We start from the raw sequence: 21,414 nt of genomic DNA on the forward strand, positions 1-21,414 counted from the left end.
GCACCCCTCTTGCTGTCATGCCCTGGCTGGGGCACAGCACCCACAAGCCTACACAGAAATCCTGCTCCCCAACCCCTCTCCTGCCCAGGGCACCTCCTGCACCCCATGAACGGCTTGGAACTGAGCAACAACCCCGCCCACGAGGGACAGAGTGCAGGAAACCTCTGGGGTGGCCCAGTGACCCAACAAGGACCAGGTGGGATCTGACACAGTAGGGCTCTGACCTAACGTCATCCTTCCCTGCCTGCTCTCTGCTCAGCATTTACATTTCTCCTCACTCTTTCAGGCCATTGCCTGGTGCTTGAGCTGCCTGCATGTCCCAAATGAAGCCACCATGTCGAGGAGAAGATGTCATAGAATCATAGAACTGTTTGGGTTGGAAGGGACATCTTCAACCAGGTCAAGTTGCTCAGAGCCCCGTCCAGCCTGGCCTGGAATGTCTCCGGGGATGGGGCATCTACCACCTCTCTGGGCAACCTGTGCCAGTGTTTCACCACCATCAGTGTAAAGAATTTTTTCCTCTTGTCTAGCGTGAATCTCTCCTCTTTTGGTTTAGAACCACTACCCCCTGTCCTATTGCAACAGGCCCTGCTAAAAAGTCTGTCCCCATCTTTCTTATAGGCCCCTTTTAAGTACTGAAAGGCTGCTAAACAGCATGGATTTTTGTCTGTCTGGAACAATTCTAGTATTGCCCATGTAGAAGCACCGTTCAACACTGATGTGCCAAATTTTACAAAGGGTTTGCAAATATTTCCCTAAAAGGAGCACGGTGTTTTTCTATCCAAACATGCTTTCTTACACCCAATGTTATTCCCCACCAGGCAGGCACTTTGCACTCCCAGAGCTGTCAGACACACGAGCAAGGCACTGGGAACTACCAAACTGTCTCTCTCATACTCTAATCTCGAATGTTTGTAACTTCTGTCATCCAGAAACGTCTGTCTTGTTTCTCACAGCTTATTTGCACAAAACACATTTCACTTCAGTATCCAGCCATACTCCTTTGTCAGCTCTGTTCACGTCCTCTGTATACAAATCTGTGTATGTATATTTTAGTTTAGCAATAGAAGTTGCACAAGACAAATGAAAGCCTTGATATACAGTAGATGCCTGGACAACATGACAAATGCTTTGGCTGAAGTCTGTACTCTGCACACTTTTTGCATGGCTGGCAGTTTTGAACTTGGAGGTTGGCTTGTGTGTTATTCACGAGCGTTTTCAAACAGCTGCTTTCTCATAGGAAAGCTGTATATATAGTTTCATAAATATGGGAGGAGGGAGGATGCCTGAAATGGTTGGAAAGACTGGCAAAATGAAATATTGTTGAAAATAAATCCTACTTTGGCATGCTACCAGTAAAAGATGATCTAGCCTTGGATGCTTCTACCTCCTGTTTAAGAAAGATAAAATCAGAATAGGTGAATAAAGTGAAAGGTATATGATAGGTTCTCTTCAGCTGTCATTACTGTGTACCCCTGATAAATCTACTTGACAAAGGGCAGACAGAAGGTTGATACCTTTAAGAGACTTTTGGTAGGTCAGTGTTAAGTTCTCAACCATATAAGAAATGAAAATATCTCTGCACTGCCTGGCTACCTTATATGTAGCTATAAACTGTCAGCAATCTAATGCATATACTTACGGATGACAGTGCATATATATGGGAAATCCTGCTAGAGCAGAGGCTTAAAACAGTGATAGAAAATGGGAGAGATTCCTTCTTTATAATTAAACAAAAAAGAAATACTAAAAGAAGATGTTTTTGTTGTTAGAAAGGTATTAACATTCATGGATTTTAAACTGAAAGATTTAGAATTTCACAAAGCAAATAATCTCAAAAGTGTCTCTTTGAATTAAAGCACATGGAAGGATGCCAATTATTTTATACAGTTAACACACTGAAGTAATTCTCAATTAATACAGTGTGTCATTGTTACAAAATATGTGTTTATTGGAGCCTCAGCCAAATACAGCATCAAACACATAGAGCACAGGGTTTAAATATGAATATACATCACCACTGTGATCCTCTGCTCCTTGAGGCTTTTGGGTACAAGGTCAGTAGCCGATAAAAAAGCAGTCTGGAGATGCTTAATTTACAGCTACGGAAGCAGCTCGAAGAACAGGGTGACGGCACCAAAGGACGCTGGCTGTAGCGGAGCACTCCTGACCTTGATGCTCCTTGGGAAAGACAGAACGGGGGAGCGAGAGACCGAACGCACTAGATCATCATGCAGGGCTTTTGTTAGACTAAACGGCCAGGGCAGCAAGCAGTTCTAATTTTAAAAGCACACTGAAGGACTAATATTTAATAACTCAGCCTGGCTGTGCTCGACACTAGTGCTGTACCTGGCAAGCACAGGGTGATAGTCAGCCCGCTGTAAGAGCACTGCAGACTTTTGCGATGTGCTTTTTTATTAGTGGTGTAGAGATGTCAATTTCTTTTGACATAATTAAACCACTAACCTGAAATAGTAGTTAAGTACCCAAACCAATTTCCAAGTGTATCCCTTGGGCACGGACAGATGGATATATTGCAGGGATGTTATTACAGAAGGGTCACTCAAAGTCAAGATGCTGCTTTTCTTCTTTCACTGCAAGTTTTGGCAGCACACAGCAGCTAGGTAACACGTTCCTGTGTTTCTGTGTTACCAACAAAAGCAGGACTGCAGGGTCAGTCTCATTCATGTTTCAGAGTGAGTTTTCTCTTGCATGGAAGGAGTTTGTTTCTGCTGACAAGAAAGCGTGGAGGCCAGGGAGGCACTGGGGAGGCTGGACATATGCTGGTCGACATGAGACTCGAGCAAAGAAATTACTGCTCTGTCTGGTAGATAAAGTTCCTGTTCTAGAGAGATTTAAGAATCTGCAAGAATTCCTGTTTTAGCAGTATCAGCCAGGAAGACATCTGTTAACCATGACATGATGTTTCCCTCCTGCCCCCAGCATGAAATTTTTCTACCTCTCACTGTTTATATTGCGGCAGAGGTTGTAGATTCTCCTAAAAGACGACGCGAAGGGAAATAATTTCTCCAGGATAGACCCGAATTTTAATATGACTAATATAATTAATAGAAGCCATAGAGTTTGTGTTGGGAAAGTATTGAAAGCTGCTTTTTCAGAATAAGTCCCCTGGCAGGCTGTGGGTATTACTTTTAGAAATGCAAGAGGGAAGTGTACACCCTTTCAAGCCACGAACTGCACTGCAAAAAAAAAAAAGGCCAAACGAAAAGCACTTCTCCTTCCCCACAGCTTTCTTTGAGGAGTAAGCTTGGCTACTCCTTGAAAACAGCTGAGGACTTGCGGTTAAAAACACTCTGCAAGCTAGGACTAATTCAGTTCAGTAAACTTACAAGACTATAAAGTGATGAGAAACTCAGGCTCTACAAAAATGGAAGGAACTGCACGTCAAGTGCTAACTGCATGTATTTCAGAGTAAAATCCAAGCTGGACCACACATTTTGTTCGTCTTATGCCTCGAGATAAAGCCTGCAGTGTTTACTGATGCTGCATTCACACAGACCTCCACAGAGTTTTACCAGTGGTGTAATTTTGTCCTGCAGAGCACCAGCCAGGCTCCCAGGAGTAATATTGGTGCATGTGGCTCTATCCTGCGGCCAGCACCGCAGCCCAGCACCCAGCCTCGCTCATCCACACCGCCACACGTTCACCATCCTCTTGCACACCTTCCCCCCCTTAATTGCTCTGAGAACCATGACTGGGGGGTGTGTGTGGGGGAATATCTACAAGCTCGCAGCTGCCAAGCATTAACGCTAAATGCTGGCCAAGTAACAAAACTTTAATTACAAGCTGCAGCGCTCTCCACACACAGCAAAATGTTCAGCGCTGACATCAGGGCTGCTCTCAGCTGCTCCGGCACTTGTGAGAGGCAGTAATTACAGATATATTACGCTCAGGACCAGAGACTGGTTTAAATCTGTGTACAGCAGCTCTCCAGCCCTGTGGTCATTTGGCAGAGGTCTGTCACTACCATGATGGCTGTGCGCGGTCAGGGAAGAACCACGGGTTTCTCACTCTCCTCACACTGCAATTCGCTTTAATTGCAGCATATGCTGATTTTTATATTTGGGGAAGAAAATGACTTGAAATCACAGTCTATTATGTTCCTGTTCACACTGATGTGAACTGCAAGGAGGGGGAATGCCAGCCGAGTCAGGAACATCTTATGTGGATGTGAGTAAAGTCTCCTACGTAGCCGATATGGCCCTATATTCACCAGCTGGATGCACAAGCCCTCCTTACCCACAGCCCAAGCTGCAAAATCCTATTTAACCTGCAAGCTCCCTGGGCATTCTGGCACCACCTTTTCTCGCTTCTCGTGGTTGAAAGAAGCACCAGCCCCTTGTGAAATCTCTCACCCGAGCACTGAAGAACAAGCACCCACTCTTTGGTTTCTTGCAAAGCTGTGCAGCTCCTGCATGGCACCACAGCTATGCTGCTTCAACCTGGGGCAGACAAACACCTGGGACAAAATGGCTCTTGGCACAGGCTTGTGATTTCCACCACCAAAAGAAACACAGCACTTAATGTCCTTCGGCCCTTTCTTAGGTTAGTGCCTGCCTTCAGAGAGGGAGATTCAAGTGCTGCAGACCCAGGCAGTGGGTCTGGCAGTGCTGAAGTGATGGCTTAAAGGCAAATTCGGGCAAAAAAAAACCCCAAAATGTGAAATAAGACATTTTTCCAGACACAGCATTAATTAGCCCCTAGAGAAAATGAGAAATCAGGGAGAATCCTGTCAATGCAGACATATTCTAGACAAACAAAGACGCTGATTTTAGCAATTGCCCTTGAAATCCATTCTTCACCTTTAAAGCATCTAATCATACCTCTGTCACAGCGGAAATCCCCAGTCAGCTCCTTACTGCAATAGAAGTACCTCAAAATGCTGTGGTTAACCAGCACATAGAACAGAAGCGCATCGAACACCCGCTCTTGGGCAGAGATGTCCCTGACCTATTTTGGCTCACCTGACCCCATCCATCTCAACATCAAGTTGAAGGGGATCAAAGATCTCAGGTGATCTCAGAGGACTCACGACCTGGTGCACATTCGCGGCCTGAGGAAGGTTAGAGACACAACCATGACAGCTAAGGCTATGTCCACTTTGGATGCCAGTTAACGATATCTTTCTCTTTGAGGGAAGGCAGTTCCCTGTCCATGACAGTAACCATATCAAAACCTAACAAATATTTTCCCACTCAGCTGCCATAAAAGGCTGACACTTTGTGGGTTGGCAGCCAAAAAACAACTTGCCAACCCTAAAAGTAAAGCTGTTTGAAAGTAAGCAGAGGACATACCTGACTTCCCATTTGAAAATCTAGTACAAACACAGCCTTAGAGATCAATCAAGCCTCTCTGTGCAACAGGCAGAACATTCCTGCCAGCAAGGAGATAAGCTTCAATCTATATGGAACATGTAAAATCCATTCATTTTGAAGAAGCAGCACCCAAGAGCCCTATTATCAAATAAAGACCAGGGTGGGAGGCAGAAAAGAACCAACAAAGATTGCATGTTTATACACATGAGTAGTTTCCTAAATCCAATCTCTGTTCCAAGTTAAGTGAGAACATGGATGACACTTTGGCCCTCAATGTATTAAATCCCATCCTATTTGTATATAGATAAGAGTACTAGGTCAACACTTTGTGGGGAAAAAAAAAGAGCTTTACCCCGTTGCCTACTACTACTTTGGATGTATAACTCACACAGATATGTGCTCACACTCATACGATGATGCTACATCTTGCAACAGTCCTGCCAAAAGAGCACAGCGGCCTACAGACTTGGTGCAACCAAAAATAAGGCTATGGAAGTCTCTTGCCACAGAAAACACAGAGTTAGAGCACAGATCAAGGAACCGTTACACGTCTGTATTTTTACGGGTTTGGATGTAGTGAAAAATGTACAGGCTTTGCTTGTGATTGCTGCAATTAAAGGAAGGACTATCCCACGGTGAAATAAATACCTTGGAAACAAAGGCCCTATTAGACACTGAAACACTGTTCTGAGGACTGAATGATAAGCATCAAAACACAATGTAACTTCATGACTTCAGAAAAACCCTAACGGGCATCCTCCTATTTTGTAACAGATGACAATTAGAGCAAGCATAAATTTTCCTCCAAATGCGAGAGAATGAACGTATTGTTCTAACAAGCCTTTCATCTAAAGCATTTATGAAATACAGCAGTAATAAAAGCGTTTACTTTTGTAATACCTCCATGAGTTTGTTTTTACACGTCCCAGTAAGTAACTGTCATTTAGAACAAAGCATTCCAAACAGCTGTTATTAGTAGATTAATAATAATAATAATCTTCTTAAAATATGGCCAAATGTAACATTAACCATCAAAATATTGTTACCAAAATTTATCTGTGCTACACCATATTTTGCATGTCACCTACCATATATGAAGGAAATATTAAAACCCGCTTATGTTTGCCACATGGCCATTGGGGATCATCTAAAAGATTTGGGTCATATTCAACAAAGTCTCCCAGGTCGCTACCTATAAAACAATGGTAGATACAAGAAAGGATCAATTACATGAAGAAACCTCTGGACTTAACAGAAGTGGTAAATGAGCTCACAAATAATACAAAAGATTACCTTCATACAATATTTTTGAAAGAGTCCAAAGATTTCTCTAAATTTTGAAGACTCTTTTCAATACTAATAAAATTTGAAAAGATACAGAGGACCTACAGCTTATGAATTACCTGGTAAATGTGAATTTAGGGCTTAGAGAACTACAAAATTATATAAAGCTCCACAATGATTTCTATTTCTGGCAACAAGTTTTCATCTGTTGATGCAGATGTTTTGATTTGTTTCATTTGACACGCCAAAATATCCTAAGCATATAGTGCTTTGGCTTATGTTTTGTGACCAGTTTTGTAAACAAAGCCCCTTCCAGCCTAACAAAGGTCACAAGTATTATTTACACCTTCAGCTTATGACTATCGTGTTGCCACTGTACATTTTCCATAGCAAAGGAAGGTAACGATGAGCCTGATGCATGAGGAACAAACAATGCCAGTGTCAGGAGGAGGCACGTCAAGTGGCATTGGGGTCTAGAGATACAACCAGCAGTCTTGTTTACTTAACTTTCTGTCATCTGTAAGCCAGCTTTCCTCAACAAACAGGGAATGAGCTGTGATCCACCCACGTGAGACATATTTTGCTTAATTTAAGCAAAATAAGGGGCTAAACCATGAAATATGTCTGTCTTTCACAATAACTGCCTATCATCGGGGTACGTAAGGATATTAAAACACGCTTCTTGAGAAGTTACCTGCGTCAATGCTCCCCTGGGTGCTGTTAGCTCTTGCCAAAGAAAGGCTACGATGGCTTGCATTGCGAAATTGGGAGAAGGATGAGGTGGAGTCGATTGTGTTCCTCCGAGTTCCCAGAGCATTGGTGGGAAATAGGAACTGTGTGTAAGAAACCGTCTGAAAAGAAAGAACGGACAGACAGTTACTATCAGCCCAGCTCAGCCGCAGCATCGTGCCTTTGGTGCATCCCAATTGGAAGCAAGGGAAGACAAATTAGGGGAGGATTTGCTGGATTTAATGGTTAGGCACAGATGAACAAACACCAGTCACCTACATTTGTTTCAATGCAGTCAGTTTATCCATGCAAAAAAAAAAAACCTTTTGCAAAGCCATTAGTTCTTCAACAAAACCAAACCACCAACACGCACACACATACAAGCTCTAAATACCCTGGATTTAAAAATCCTACTCAAGGGTCAGATTTTAAAATATGCCAATTTCTTTTTGTTTGTTTGTTTGTTTGTTTTCAACAGGGCTTTCTCTGTAGCAGGTTTCAGCTGCTACTTTACTTAAACAGCATCATATATATGGGCCCCTCAGCACAGAGCTGCCAGAGGCAAATCACCTGAACATTGCTAAACTTGAGGACTTTCTTCAGTATTTTTCTCCTTTAGGATTTTGTCTGGCAGAATCTTATTGCTGTCACAAGTGAGCTACTGGTTTACAGTCATGGTTGAGGGAGATCATTTACTACATCCCAATATGGACGAAGTGTGAATGAATAACTTGTGACAAAATTATTTTTAGAGCATACCAATTCTCTGCTTGCACCGTTGGCCAGGAATAGACTATGTCTTGCTTCTTCTAGGTTTATTATCCAAAAATAATATTATATTGAAGAAAAAAGTCGTCTCAGACTCTAGACTGGTTTATAAGGAGGTCAGAACAGGTATCAAATAAATCATGTGAGCTTTCATTTATTTATAAGCTGACAGATTGTCCTCAGGAATTTACAGCCTGTGGTCTGGCCTGACACCTGGTTAGGTGAGTGGATCATGTGTAGCAGCATTGACCTAGGGCCTTTAAATCCATAAATGACAGCAGACTGGGTAAACTGAACTGTAAAAAGTAAATCAGGCTTTCAGAAAAAAAAAAAAAAGTTTTAATTTATGATTAAAATTGTCTCTCCTCTGTATATTTGTTTAAAATGGATCACTTTCCCTAAAGGTTCCTAATTGCTTTTCTATTCAAGTGAGTGCACTCTTGGATTTTGAAATACTCATCAGATTTGTACTACTGTCTTCCTGCTCTTTGGAAAAACATACTGTTAAACAAAATTTATTTTATTAAATAAAATTAAGAGCAAACAGACTTACAGTTTACAACTCTCACCAGAAATTATTTTCAAGCCTCTGACAATATACCTCCTGTTAAGAGCCAGGGGAAGGCTGCGTGATTCAGTAATGCTTTACAGACTCAGATGTTGCCAGAGGCAAATTTCTTCAAGAAGACAGAGTTGTTTGCACTGACAGCTTGGGCAGTCCTCCCGAATTTCAGTTTTCACATACTGTGCTTTACCTATTGTGTTACACTGCACGTTACAATTTATTTTTATATCTGTGCTTGTTATTTGTTAAGCCATTTTTTCCCTTACTACACAAGATCTAAGGAACTGAAGAACCCCCACCTTCCCATCTGCTCCGAGCTCCACACCTTCAAGACCAACTATCTCCTTGAGAGACACTCCTGCAGAATGGCACTGGCGTCCACCATCCAGCTTCATATCCCTGGGGAACAGAAAACAGAGCAGAAACAGCTCTTAATACACATGCATGCCTTATTCACCTTCCAGCACCCAATGCTACAATAACCTATAGCAGCATTAATCCAAACATGCCAATGCAAAGCACAGCCCGGATAACTTTTCCTACAGGAAGCATTTGCATTGTCTAAAATACATTATAGTGATTAGTTACAGAAAAAAACCCACTTTGTTCCAGGTTGCACCTCATACCCCACCTATGGTGTAAAGCAAGGTTCCCAGTAACTGGGTGCCTCTGACAGAAGCTGGCACTGGGAGGGAACTTGGAGTCCTATAAACTTCAGGTGAGACCCAGCAATTTAGCCTAAACACTTGACAGCCACATGTCCAGCAGATGGACACTCCCAGAGTACAAACCTATGTCCCCCTACACCGTTGGACAGAGGTAATTGTCCATGAAAGCCTCCGGGAGGGATTCCTGCTCCTCTGGAGAATGTCCGAAGCCCAGTGACCCTCCTGCTGGAGGCCAGTAGGAGAAACCCAGCTCTCCCTCGCCTCGGGTGGAAACCTGGGTATCTGCTTCAGGAAGAGTGACCCACTTGGCATCTTACATGCTAAGGACAACCTGGCTGTAACCCACGCTTTAGCCTCACAATTGAAATGTGAGTGAAGGTAAAAAAGACTATGAGCAAATTAGTGCTCTGCAAATGACAGCTGTATACAACTGCAGAGTATTCATCTCACAGTATTTTCCTGGCTGATTTCTGCTGAGGTCCAAGTATGTGATTAAAAATCTGTGTGGGAGAGATGCTGACACTGAGGCAGGGAGAAGCCATGCAAGCTCTTCATCCTGTTTCAGGGCTGGGCTTTCTCCTACTTTGTCTCTGTACACTCTGTTTTTTCATCTTCCCTTTCCAACCTGTCATTCATTTTATTTCTCTGAAACATGGCAATCGGCGAGTCCCCAATAAATCATGCACTTTACTGCTAGAAAATCCAACATGTCTATCTGCTGGAAAACATACTTCTGTGTCAAAGGAAAAGACTGGATCAAGTTTCTAATCCCAACAAAGCCCTCTTAGTTTCTTGATTGGGATTCACTTAGCACAGTGTCACATTATCATTCTTGTTTCCCGATATTGTATTACTGAGGGGTCAGACAAATAATTACGTAAAAATAACCCTCTGTCAGAAACATGTGATTAGCCTCTCCGCTCTTGCACAGAATGTGCATAAAGGTACTATTTCTCATAGAGATAAATGCCAAATAATAACCATTTCAGCAGGGCTTATCCAAGAAACAAACACACAACCTGAGGAAGCCTCCAACCCCAAAAATGGAAACAAAACAAAAATCTTAATTACCTGACATAGCGTAAGAACAGTCTAGTTTCCTTCAACTCAAAACTTTACAGACACAGAGTAAGGAATAATGCCACTACGACTTTGAAAATAACTCATGGAGAAATCTCTCCATGCAATTAACAGACTAGGATTGGTAAGTCTGTAACTCATCAAAGTAAAATCTGACACCCTTTGAACAATCAGCACAGCAGCTTTTAAATAAGTAAATAAATAAAAAAGAGCAGCTCTGGGGACTGAAAACAAACCAGTGCTCTTGGAGCTGGGGTCAGAGTCAGCTGACAAGTGTGAACACACACAGGAATGATCCCTGGGCATTAGCTGAAGATCAGTGGATGTTCAGGCCTCCATTCTCCCTCTCTTTCTGGTGTTTCTGAGGAAGACTCTACCTTCAGGACCCTGGGAACAACACCAGTTATTATCCCTCATCCTGAGTAGCAAGGGCTACGTAGCTTCTACTGCTCGTGTACATATGCTCTGTATTTCCAGGTAGTATATGATTGCTTGTGTTGTAAACCAGAGTAATAAAATATTACTGTTTGGAGAGAAACCTCTCCATAAAACAGAATTAATCTCTGTCTCTTGAGGAAAATCGAAACTGAACAATGTGCAGTTTCTTATAAATGTATAAATGGAGAGGTTCATCCCAGCTTTTGCACATCCTCCTCTCACTGGTAAAAGATCTCAGTGAACACTTACTATGGAATTCCTAGGTGACTTTACCTTATGCTTTTTGAATTCCTTATTACAACAACCAACACCAAGCTAGTTAAGCTTTTGCAGGACAACCTTTGTTTTTTTCCCTCCCTCCTATTACAGACAAGTAAGTTCACAAATGCCTCAGCAAGCCCAGAGGCTGCCAACCTGCTGCTGTGGGAGCCCCAGCACTGCTGCTTCCTCCCCACACATCCCAAAATCCCAAGAGCAACGAGGAAAGACCTGGGGTTTGCCTCTGCTTTGCCCTCTCCAAACGGGTGAATTTTTCTGGGGAACAGTCAGGATGGTTGTTTGGGTACGGCCAGCCCAGCAGTGCTGTCAAACACAACCACCAAGTCCTTCAGGACACATGCCCTTGTGTGGCACCACGGCCAATGGGCCCCATGGGGCAGGAGCATATGGAGAATAGGCACTTCATATTAAAAAAAAAAAAAAAAATCAAGCTTTCACTGTGTTTAACTTATTTAGATTACTGATAGCACTGAGAAACTGCACAAACCAACAGCCAGTAGTAAAAGGTGATTACAAAATGCAGAGAAGGAAAGATGGTCCTTGCCAAAGAGGATTTTAAGCAAAGAAAACTTACTTCTTCCTCAGTTTTTATTTTCCTCTATTTTCCGAAAGTGCTTTTTAAAAAAGTTTTCGAGGGATTCAAGTTGACAACGAAAAGCATAATAAATAATGGGAACTTAATTCTGCTACCTTCAATTTCTTTGAGGAGGGAAAGCTTGACGAAAAGAGAGGATCAGGGTCCTTAGGACGCAAAAAACTAGATCCCACTTTCCAACGAAGTTTGGGGAGATACCTTGATTTACGTCAGTGTCAAGCTCTAAATATTCTATTCGTGCATTCCATTTCCAGAAAGCTGAGCAGCGTTACAAGCTACGCTCAGAACTAAGCACATCATTTTAGTTGTCCAGAACTGCAGAAAAAAACTAAAGTTTCTCCACATAGTGAGAGTTCACAGATTTTCTTGGAGCAGTACTGGGTGACTTGGGATCGCAAATGTGTTGTGGGATGGTGAAAAGTTTTACCAAGCAGGTAGATAAGAATAAAAACAGGAGATCTCACTCTATCTTTTATTAGTCAGGCCAGGATTAACAAAATATAAATTGCATACTATTACCTTTGGAAGTATAACATTGCTTTAATGAATCAAACGTTATGCTTTGATGTGATCTACAAAGCCTCATGGAAGACTCCTGCTGGGCACTTGCTCTTTAAATGACAGCAACAGTTGAACACTTTAACCTGTGAATAATTTAGGAGTCCATGAAATATTAAATAGATTTCCAGATACATGAAAAAGCTTTCTGCTCATTGCAAAAGGAATCTGATAATTGTTAGTTAGAGATCTAAGCCTTTTGTGTCTGTATTTTATGCTTAGTGATTCTTGACCATTAAGATTTATTCTAAAGGTGATTCATGAGACATCAAGAAAATATCCTGTTCGTCTCCTTCACTGTAAATAACTTCTACTTAATGTTTCTGTTTATATGCACAAGAACAATGACATCTTTGGAAAAGATGCGCTGCCAGCCAGCCCAGCAGCAGATTTCCCGCTGCCTGAGACTGCCTGCTTTAATTGATCGAGAGCTTTCAGATCCTAATTACCATTAGTGTTGCTAGAACAACTCCAGCGGCAATTTACAGGGAGAGTAGGTGGAGAAACTCCTGGAAAGATGGGTCTGATGGGCCAGTCTCCTTTTTCTCTCTCCAAACATATTCAGGTGTCAGCACGTTAGCTTTTGTGCTGATGTTTTGCCCAACGTGGAGTTAAAGTTCAAAATGTTAACGTTTTAGCTTTTTGGGATTCATTGCTTAATTTCAACCTAAGGGAACACAGGGCACCTCACAAAAAGGCGCAACGATAGCTCTATAAAATTAATATATGGGATTATTAGTTTTGAAATGTCCTATTGTGGGAAAAAAAAACAGATGTAGATGTCTTTCCCTAAAGCTGACACGCACTTGGGTTTTGATTGTGTTTGATTTGGGAGAAGCAAGTAAGGTTGGCAATGGCAAAGAAAAGCAGGGCTATTTCAGTTTCTCTGTCATAGGCTAAAAACAGATAGTTACTCTTCCCCAAGCCAAGATTGATGACTTAATCAAAATTGCCTGGCATACAAAATCTGTTGGGCATGAATAGCAAGGAACTGGGTAACAAATCTGGAGGGCATAACAGAGTATCCTGCTTTGCTGTGAGCTTATTGCTACTGTTCTTACGGCAATCTGGATGCTCTCTTTTCTCCTGTAAATATTCCCATCTTCCACACTCACTGAAATGCTTGTTACCTCACCTGCCAAAGTAAGTGACAGCACAGGTGCGGTGCGTGAGACAATCTCACCTAAATGCTTCTTTTTGCCTCCTTTTGCATACAACTTTCTTACCCAGTTTAAACAAACAAAGATCTCGGAGTTTAGATAATGAAGGCCACTGGGAATGCCTGGCCTATAGACTCACTGATTGTTGTGGCTACATGTTATTTGGGGTGATGGTATTGAAAACATCTTGCTTGCAGCATCATTGAACTCTGGCCAGCACTTACTTAAATTCAAAGTTAAATTCAACAATGATTTATCTTCAGAAACTGGATGAAGCTGGTTTGTAACATTTCTGAGGGCACAAATTCTTTTTATCTAATTACTTGCTGCTTGACTTCAGAAGAATGGTCCATTTCCTGGGCTCCAATCCATTCAATTACCCATATTGTGTCACTTCCCTTAACTGGAGGCAAGTTCAGTCAGATAAATACCAATATTCTTGTCAAGACAGCAATATTCAGCAGCTCTGCCTGCTGCAGGTAAGTTTCTAACCACTTAACAAATTCACTGCCATGAAGAATAAAAGACGAGGTGAACTGGCTGGTTTTATAAGGACACGCACTGCCTGATGCTCTGGATTTTCTGCCCTGTAGCTCATCACCTCCAGCCCCAGTGCCACTGCAAGCCCAGAGGCTGAGAACGGGATGTCAGACCAGCCGTGCTGCAGAGCTGCGTCCCTGAAACACCACCAGCTCTTCTCCTGCCCCAGGGACTTTCAGATCCATCTCCTGGGCGGGACTTCACAGGACCTTGGAAACTCTAAAAATGTTCTTATAACATCGCAAAATAAAATATCATTCAAATAGGTATGATTTCAATCTGCGAATGTTTTTGCCATTAACAAAAGCAAGCCTAAACAGTCACTTTTCAAAAACGTGGTTTAAAATTATGAACCATTATGATGCCAAATTAAAAAACAGAACTATAAACCCAATTAACTTCATTGCTGTTTTTCCTGGGGGGAAAGACAATATGGTACCTTCTTCTTCCTTTTTAAAACCACTAGCAGTGACAGACATACATGACCACCTACTTTTTTAAAAATGCTTACGCACCTCAAAATACTAACAAAAATCGGATTGCTCTCAGTTCTCTACGAGTATCTTCCGAGCCTTTCTTCAAACCACATGGAGCAACTCCAATAATACGCATGAGGACCATCAGAATTGTACCATCTACTTGGAAGTTAAGAAATGGTGTCTAGAGAAGCTTCAAGAGCAGGTAAGCAATGGAGAACGGGTTCCCTTCTTCCTCTGCCCAGGAAATCTGCCTTTTCAAGGGTAGCTATCTGGAGGCAGAACTGAACCTGGTCCTTCTCCATCCGAGCTGGGGTCACACGGAGGGTTCACAGATCGCCGTTGCACAGACCGTGCTGGGGAGTGAGGTGGGCACAAATCTGCAGGCATGTTCCCCTGTGCTGGCCACAAGGGACAGCTGGGTCATAACAATTCTTCTCTGGGGACATGCACAGGGACCCTGGCACTCAGAGCACAACCTGCATAGTGCCTAAAGGGCTAATATCTGCTGTGTCTGATTCCTCAGCTCCTGTCTCAAAGGGCTGAAATCCAGTTCACCTGAAACCACCTGCAGCCCATCTCCAAAGGAATGATTCCTTCAAGTCTTGTTTAACCCGTCTTCAAACAGCTCCACTCTTTGGTCTGCCATGACACAAATCCCCTCTGAGGGGCTAGAGCAGGTCAGCATGTGTGTGCATGTGCTGAGTGCGTGTGTGGTGGGGCAGCTACTTGTTCATGACCTGAGGCATCTCCCCCTGTCCTGGAACAGCACCAAGGCTCAACTCCACTTGCCATGAGCTTCCACCATGACGACCTCTGACAAAGGAGGTGTGTGACACAGTAGCTCAGGGGGTGCACAAGGTGCATCTCTGATAACTGTCATTACCTCCCACTTTCTGCCCCTCTGCAGAGCTATATGGAGATTAATTCTCATCTGCCGAAAGGAAGATATGAAGTGGATGCTAAGCCAGAAATCCAGTTTCAATACCCTTTGCAAAGTAGCTCTTCCATCTTTCAGAGCATTATATTTCAATAAGAAAGAGGAACTTATTTTTAAATAAGAGGAACTTGAAGAATAGTATTAGCATAATATTAGATATGATGTTTCAAATTTGTAAGTATTATTAAAGAATACTGCAGTGTCAACACGATCCACAGTAAAACATCAGTGAATGGTGAGAAAGCAGAGGAGAAACAGTTTTTATAAAGCACAAGTACCTCTTCACAGTGGTAAAAAAAGTTTAGTCATCACTACTATATCTCCTCATGCATGTGTTTTGTTTGTAAATGCTACCACAAAATCCCTGTGGTAACAGCATGTGTGTTTCACAGGTGAACAAGATGTTCAGCAGAAAAATCCACATCATTAATATCCTTTAGTCAGGAAGATTTCCAACACATTGAAAAAAAGAGCAGCAACTGCACAACTGATCCTGCAGTACCACCGTTAGCCCTTGAACTGCCTCGCCTCTAACCTTGTGCATCACACAATGACTTCGTACTTCATAAAAACATAAAGCCAAGCATTCAGCCAACAATATCAGTGTTGCTGGGTCCTGTATGTGCTACCTGCCTCTGCAAATCAGCCTGTAATGATGATGAGTGTATGTGTGTGTGTGTCAAGCAGAGGCAATAGCACTGTTACAGCGCTGTCAGTACAGGGCAGCTCTCTTATCGCTAAACCCTGGGTAGGGTCTGATGACTCTGGGCTCTTAACACTGCAGGACACTGGGGGCCAAGGGAAGCCAACAGGGAAGACACTCAGTGTCTCTTTCAGCTTCTGCCTTGCACTATAGCCTTCCTTACACTGCTTTCAATGTCTTCAAGCTTTGCTCCTGCACATTACTCTACTCCTGGTCATGGAAACGGGTGACGCTGTGCCAGTCTTCAGCCAGAATGGGGGCAATCTTAATGTAGCCAGACCTAGAGAGGAGAACTTATGGCCCAGATCCACAAAGTACCTGCCTCTCGGTGACTCCAGGAGGAGATAACATGTCTTGAAACCTTTGTTAATTTAGTTTTAGTTCTCTCCTTTTTACTTGCACAAAAGCACTATAAGCTAAAGCATTGGGTTTCCATCAGATGCAAGATACAGACAAAATTTTGAAGGCAGAAAATTCTGGGGATTACTTCTGTTCACGACTTCTTTCTCCCCACCGCGTCACTCTTTGCTTTGTAATTTTCACTTCTGTTCAGCATGACAAAGAAAACTAGAGAAAGTAATTGCCCTGGCACACACTGTCCTAGCTTCTCAGCCCCAGCAAGTACCACCAGATGGGCCTTCTGAAACCACCAGCAGTAAAAACCACCATTGATCACCGGCAGCCCCTGTACTGCTCTGGAGCACGTTTTCCTTCAAAAACCTGCTGCCAGCCATGCTCCAGTGAGCCGGCAGCTGCCCAGCCAGGGAGGGGAACTTGGGAAACCCAGGGGACAACTCAAATTTCATCTTCTCATGTATTTCCACAGCTCTCCTCACCACACACCCCCAACCTTCATTTGTATTTCTGCAACCATTGAAAAACACAGTCTGGGGGCTTGGGGAGGGTTTTTGCTATTGTAACTTGACCTCAGCATGAAGGTGGGCAAGAAAAGGACACAGCCAGAAGGATACTGCTTGTGTCTCATTGTAAGGGCTGACGCCGCCCCATCCACCCTGGCCACGTAGGCAGAGTTTCGCTGTGTCTGCAGGATCTGCCTTTCAGACAGGTTTTTCAAACAGGTCTGCTAGTGCAGTTTATCTGCCAGCATTGATACAGTAGAGCTCTTCTGAGCTGCATATACAACATAACGGGAGCTGTCAGCCTCTCCGAAACACAGCTGTGCCTGGAGCTCTCTCCGCTGGCCACGGTGCCCGCAAGTCGTGGTAGAGGTGGAGAAGCAGCAGCAGCTCCGCCGTGTGCTCCTCTCACAAGGAGCAGCCTCCCCTGTGTGCGTGTCCGTCCCATTCTCCTGCACTCCTGACACGGCTTACTCCAGCCTGTGTTAACTGCAGACAAGCCAAGGTTGCCTGCAACAATTTCTTTTTCTAAACTATTCACTAATGTTTGCAGAATGTAAACCAGTCAGGACGTTTTGCCTGGGAACACACGTCAACGATCCAGAGATTCAGAGAAATCGAAGCTAAAGGGTGCAGTCGCTACAGCACTTCAAAAGGGTACTAGTGTCTCCACCTTCTCCTACCACACATCCAAAATTTGCAAAGAAGCATGCAAACACTGTGCAGCCCAAACAGAGTGGCTACAGTTTATGCCATACTGCCTCATCTGTTCTTTGCACCAGCTGTTCCTGGAAGGAGGTACCATTGAATTGTTTCTCTCCTCCTCTGATGCTCTGGTAGAAAGACAGAGGGCATCTTTTTAAAAATTCTTGCCTTTTTAGCAAAGGGAACAGGGCTGGATTGTTTTGTTCTGGCACTTGCAACTTTCTCATCCCATGCCCTTCTTGCTGCGTAAGCATAGCACAAGACATGACATGCTGAAATAATATTTAGGTTTGCAGCTGAGCTTGTTACTGCTCTAATTTAGAAACTATAACCAGTCATCAGCATTTCAAAATATATTCAATTTTCAATAAAGAGGCAATTTCCACAGGCCAATGACCATAAATGAATGACAGTGTACCCAAGAAGAACAAACAAAGCTGTCAGTCTGTCAAGAATTTGCCTCATGTGTCATCCCCATTTAATTAAGGGAAAAAATGTACTGTAAGAGACAGGGGAGTAAGTCAACTCTCCTATAAAGGTGTCTCCTTTCTTTGTGCATTAAAAATCATCTCCCTTTGTTTTGAATTACTGATGCAAAAGCAACTTGTGGCACATCATCCTCCAGAACTGAATAGATGGCTGAAAAATACAAACCAAATTCATCCTTTCTGCACTGGATGAATTTGACTCTGGATGATTTGTGGGTCTTTCGAATGCACCTCAGTGTATCAGCTGAGTGTTCCACACAGAATTTAAGCCTCGCAGGCTCTGAGCTGACCCCAGCTACAGGCAACTCCCAGCTTTCTGGCAAGTGGCCGTGGTGGCCAAGCTTCACCCTCTGCCCCAGGGACATGGAGCTGCCACCCACCAGCATGACCCTTCCCAGCTTTGTGCTGTGCCTCTGGAAACACCCAGCAAGCCGTGCCCCAGAGCCTGCCAGGCAACGTGTCCTAGCCAAGTTCAGTTTCTTCCACTTCTACAGGTTCAGTCCAAGAGCAAAAGTCTTCTCAGTCTTTGGAGAACTGCTTCAATCCAAATGAACTTTTCTATCAGAGGTGTCGCATCTCAGCACATTGAGGGATGCATAGCAGCTCCAGGGATGTTGCTTATACCAGCTAAGAACCTGCATGGTATTATGGCCGAAACAATCTGTTCTAGCTGACTGAACGATCTGACTAATGGTTAAATGTACAATAAAAGGGTATTGTGTTTAAATCCAAATATTTCTCTATAGTTCTGAAAATCTAGATACAGTAGCACCATGTTTGTGTGGGAGAATAAGAAAGCTAAGACTCCTTATAAAATAAAAGCTGCGATGTCTAGAACACTTGTTTTGTCAAAGCTGAGTGAAGTCAGAATACACAATAAAACCAGTGTATTTTTCAAGAACATTGATTTCAGGAGGGTTTAATAACCAAAGGTACCACAACACATATAAATAAATTGGTGACTGAGAGCTGCAGTTTCAACTTGGTAATGTTCCACAAGGCAAATATATCTAAGTGCATTTATCTCTTCTTAGAGCAGATACATAAAAGCATTAGCCTCCATCATGCTGTTGTCTTGTTATCAGGTCTACATGCAGTCCCAGAAAGACTATGTAGTACATGCATAAATATACATACCCGACTTGGGTACAGTCTCGATATGGCAGCACTGAAAATATGCTACAGAAGGATCTTCTGCTGCTGATAAGGACTATTCTAAAATATAAAAGAAAATAAAAGAAATCAAAGACTAAAATTTTAAAATCCCACCACAATAAGCAAAGCAACAGACGTTACCGTTGAGAAATCTGTAATCATAAAACTTCCATCGTGGGTGATTTCTCCCTCCTCTTTTTTATCTCACAGGTAGGCTACCACGTTACTGATTCTTCACAGAAGCACTGAAACCTGTGCCATACATTACACAGCAAATGAGTAGTGGAGTCCCAACCCCTCCACAGGCTTTCTAGGAAGACTACCTGGAGTACATTACTTGGAACCTGAGACAGATGTTTTTCTAGTGAAAGGAGGCCTAGTGAGAGGAGTCCACCCAGAGAGGCAAGGAGTCGTTCTGGCAACTCATCGCTATGGCTGAAACCAAACAGACAAAACCCCGGTGACCTACACCAACAACCACCTGTGATGCACACCACAACTCCATGGGTGACTTGGAGTCTGCATTTATCGGACAAGAATTTCCAGCTGCTGGTCATGATCTTTCTCTGCTAAACCAGACGACTCCCTTGATTTTCAGCTTCCTGTTCCTGCAACAGACTGATTCATGGATGAAGTCAAAGTTCACTATTGTCATAAGCTTTCAGATCCTTTCACTGTTTCCCAGGTTTCTCCTTGAGTCTTTTTCAGTTTTTCCCCATCACCCTTCTTGGTCTCTGGGCAGTAACACTGGCCTCAGTGGTTGCACAGATGGCGAAGATAAACATCACATCTTTCAGTCTTACCTTTAAGATCAGTGTCTAACCCTGACAAACCGCCAGCCCCTGCGCTCAGTAACCACATCAGCCCTCTTGGCTCTGATGTTGCATTGACACTCAGGCACAACTGATCCCACCACCCCTTCTCCTCCAGTGCCGCATCTGTCTTGGTTACTAAACTGTCCCTCCTCTAAACACAGTTTGCCTTCATTCCTTATAGGCAGGTAGCTCAAGATTTGGCTACATAAAAGCACACATTATCTGCCTGCACAGAGCTTATCTCAGAATCCAGGCCACTCTTACCTCAAATGCCTTGTATTTTTAACCAGTCTCCAAATCTCTGTATCATCTGCAAAGTCATTGTGTGGCCTTAAATCAAATACCTTAGAGCAACCTACTTGTTTTACAGTCACATTGTTGCCTTTAGCCATCATACTCTGAGGTATCATTAGGCAACATTAAAACCACCCTGAGGTCAAGACCCACTTTACATTAAACTGTCTGGACCACCAGTAACTACATTATTATCGTTTTGGGAGACACAGACTGGCAAGAAGCCAAGAGAAGCTTGTTCAAGACCAAAGATACAAAATGCCAATAAATAACTGATTACTTATAAATATAGGATCATAGAATCATTTCAGTTGGAAGAGACCGTCAGGATTGAGTCCAGCCATAACCTAACTCTAGCACTAAACCATGGCCCTATATCCTTTTTCCTTATTATCTTCAGGACACCACAATTGTACAATATACGCTAAAAAGACCCTTTTTCCCTTCTAGAGTGGGCCAACAGGCTGCATCCCCTCAAATTCTTTTGAGACACAGTCAGGGCAGCTTGTGCCATGTTCTAATCTGATTAGTTTTAGAATTTACTGGTGTTTTACCTTTCTAAAAATCTTCACTTGTGGTCCAAATGCTAGGACCTACTGCTAGGTTGGTTGTCAGGGCTACTGCACTCCCTCACCCTGCTCTTCAACATTGATTTTTTCTGACATTATCTGCTACAGGTCTGTATGTGAAGATTTCAGCTGAATTTCTCATTCTTTGTCCTACTCTGGTCAAAGCTGGACAACAAGCGCTAGCAAGCAAGTTCTTTACTGCCCAAAAAACACTATATGCGCCTACGAATCTCATACCAGTTACACTGTTATTAAAACACTGTTTCCTTAAGGGACCAGCTTAGTCATCGTTCTTGGAAAGGGCTTAGATCCCCAAGAGAGCTGCTGTATGTAACACTTGGGAAAATGCAGAATGATCAATTTTCCTTCTCCTGGATCATTCTGCTAGAGCAATCCTATTTTCTTCCTTAAA

General features: G+C 43.0%; 1 protein-coding gene across 2 annotated transcripts in view; it reads right to left on the reverse strand.

Moving 5' to 3' along the window:
• CABLES1 (Cdk5 and Abl enzyme substrate 1) overlaps positions 1–21,414 on the reverse strand; it is a 76,227-nt gene that overhangs the window by 9,850 nt on the left and 44,963 nt on the right. The window contains exons 4-7 of one of the 2 annotated variants that reach the window (XM_082044914.1): positions 19,307–19,384; positions 8,982–9,081; positions 7,315–7,471; positions 6,425–6,528 (exon numbers count right to left, since the gene is read on the reverse strand). In XM_082044914.1, coding sequence (XP_081901040.1) covers positions 6,425–6,528; positions 7,315–7,471; positions 8,982–9,081; positions 19,307–19,384 — 439 coding nt within the window. The remainder of the gene's footprint in view (positions 1–6,424; positions 6,529–7,314; positions 7,472–8,981; positions 9,082–19,306; positions 19,385–21,414) is intronic. The other variant, XM_082044915.1, reaches the window with a different exon arrangement.

Source organism: Streptopelia decaocto (genome assembly GCF_964273445.1).
Source record: "Streptopelia decaocto genome assembly, chromosome: 2".
Lineage (NCBI taxonomy): Eukaryota > Metazoa > Chordata > Aves > Columbiformes > Columbidae > Streptopelia > Streptopelia decaocto.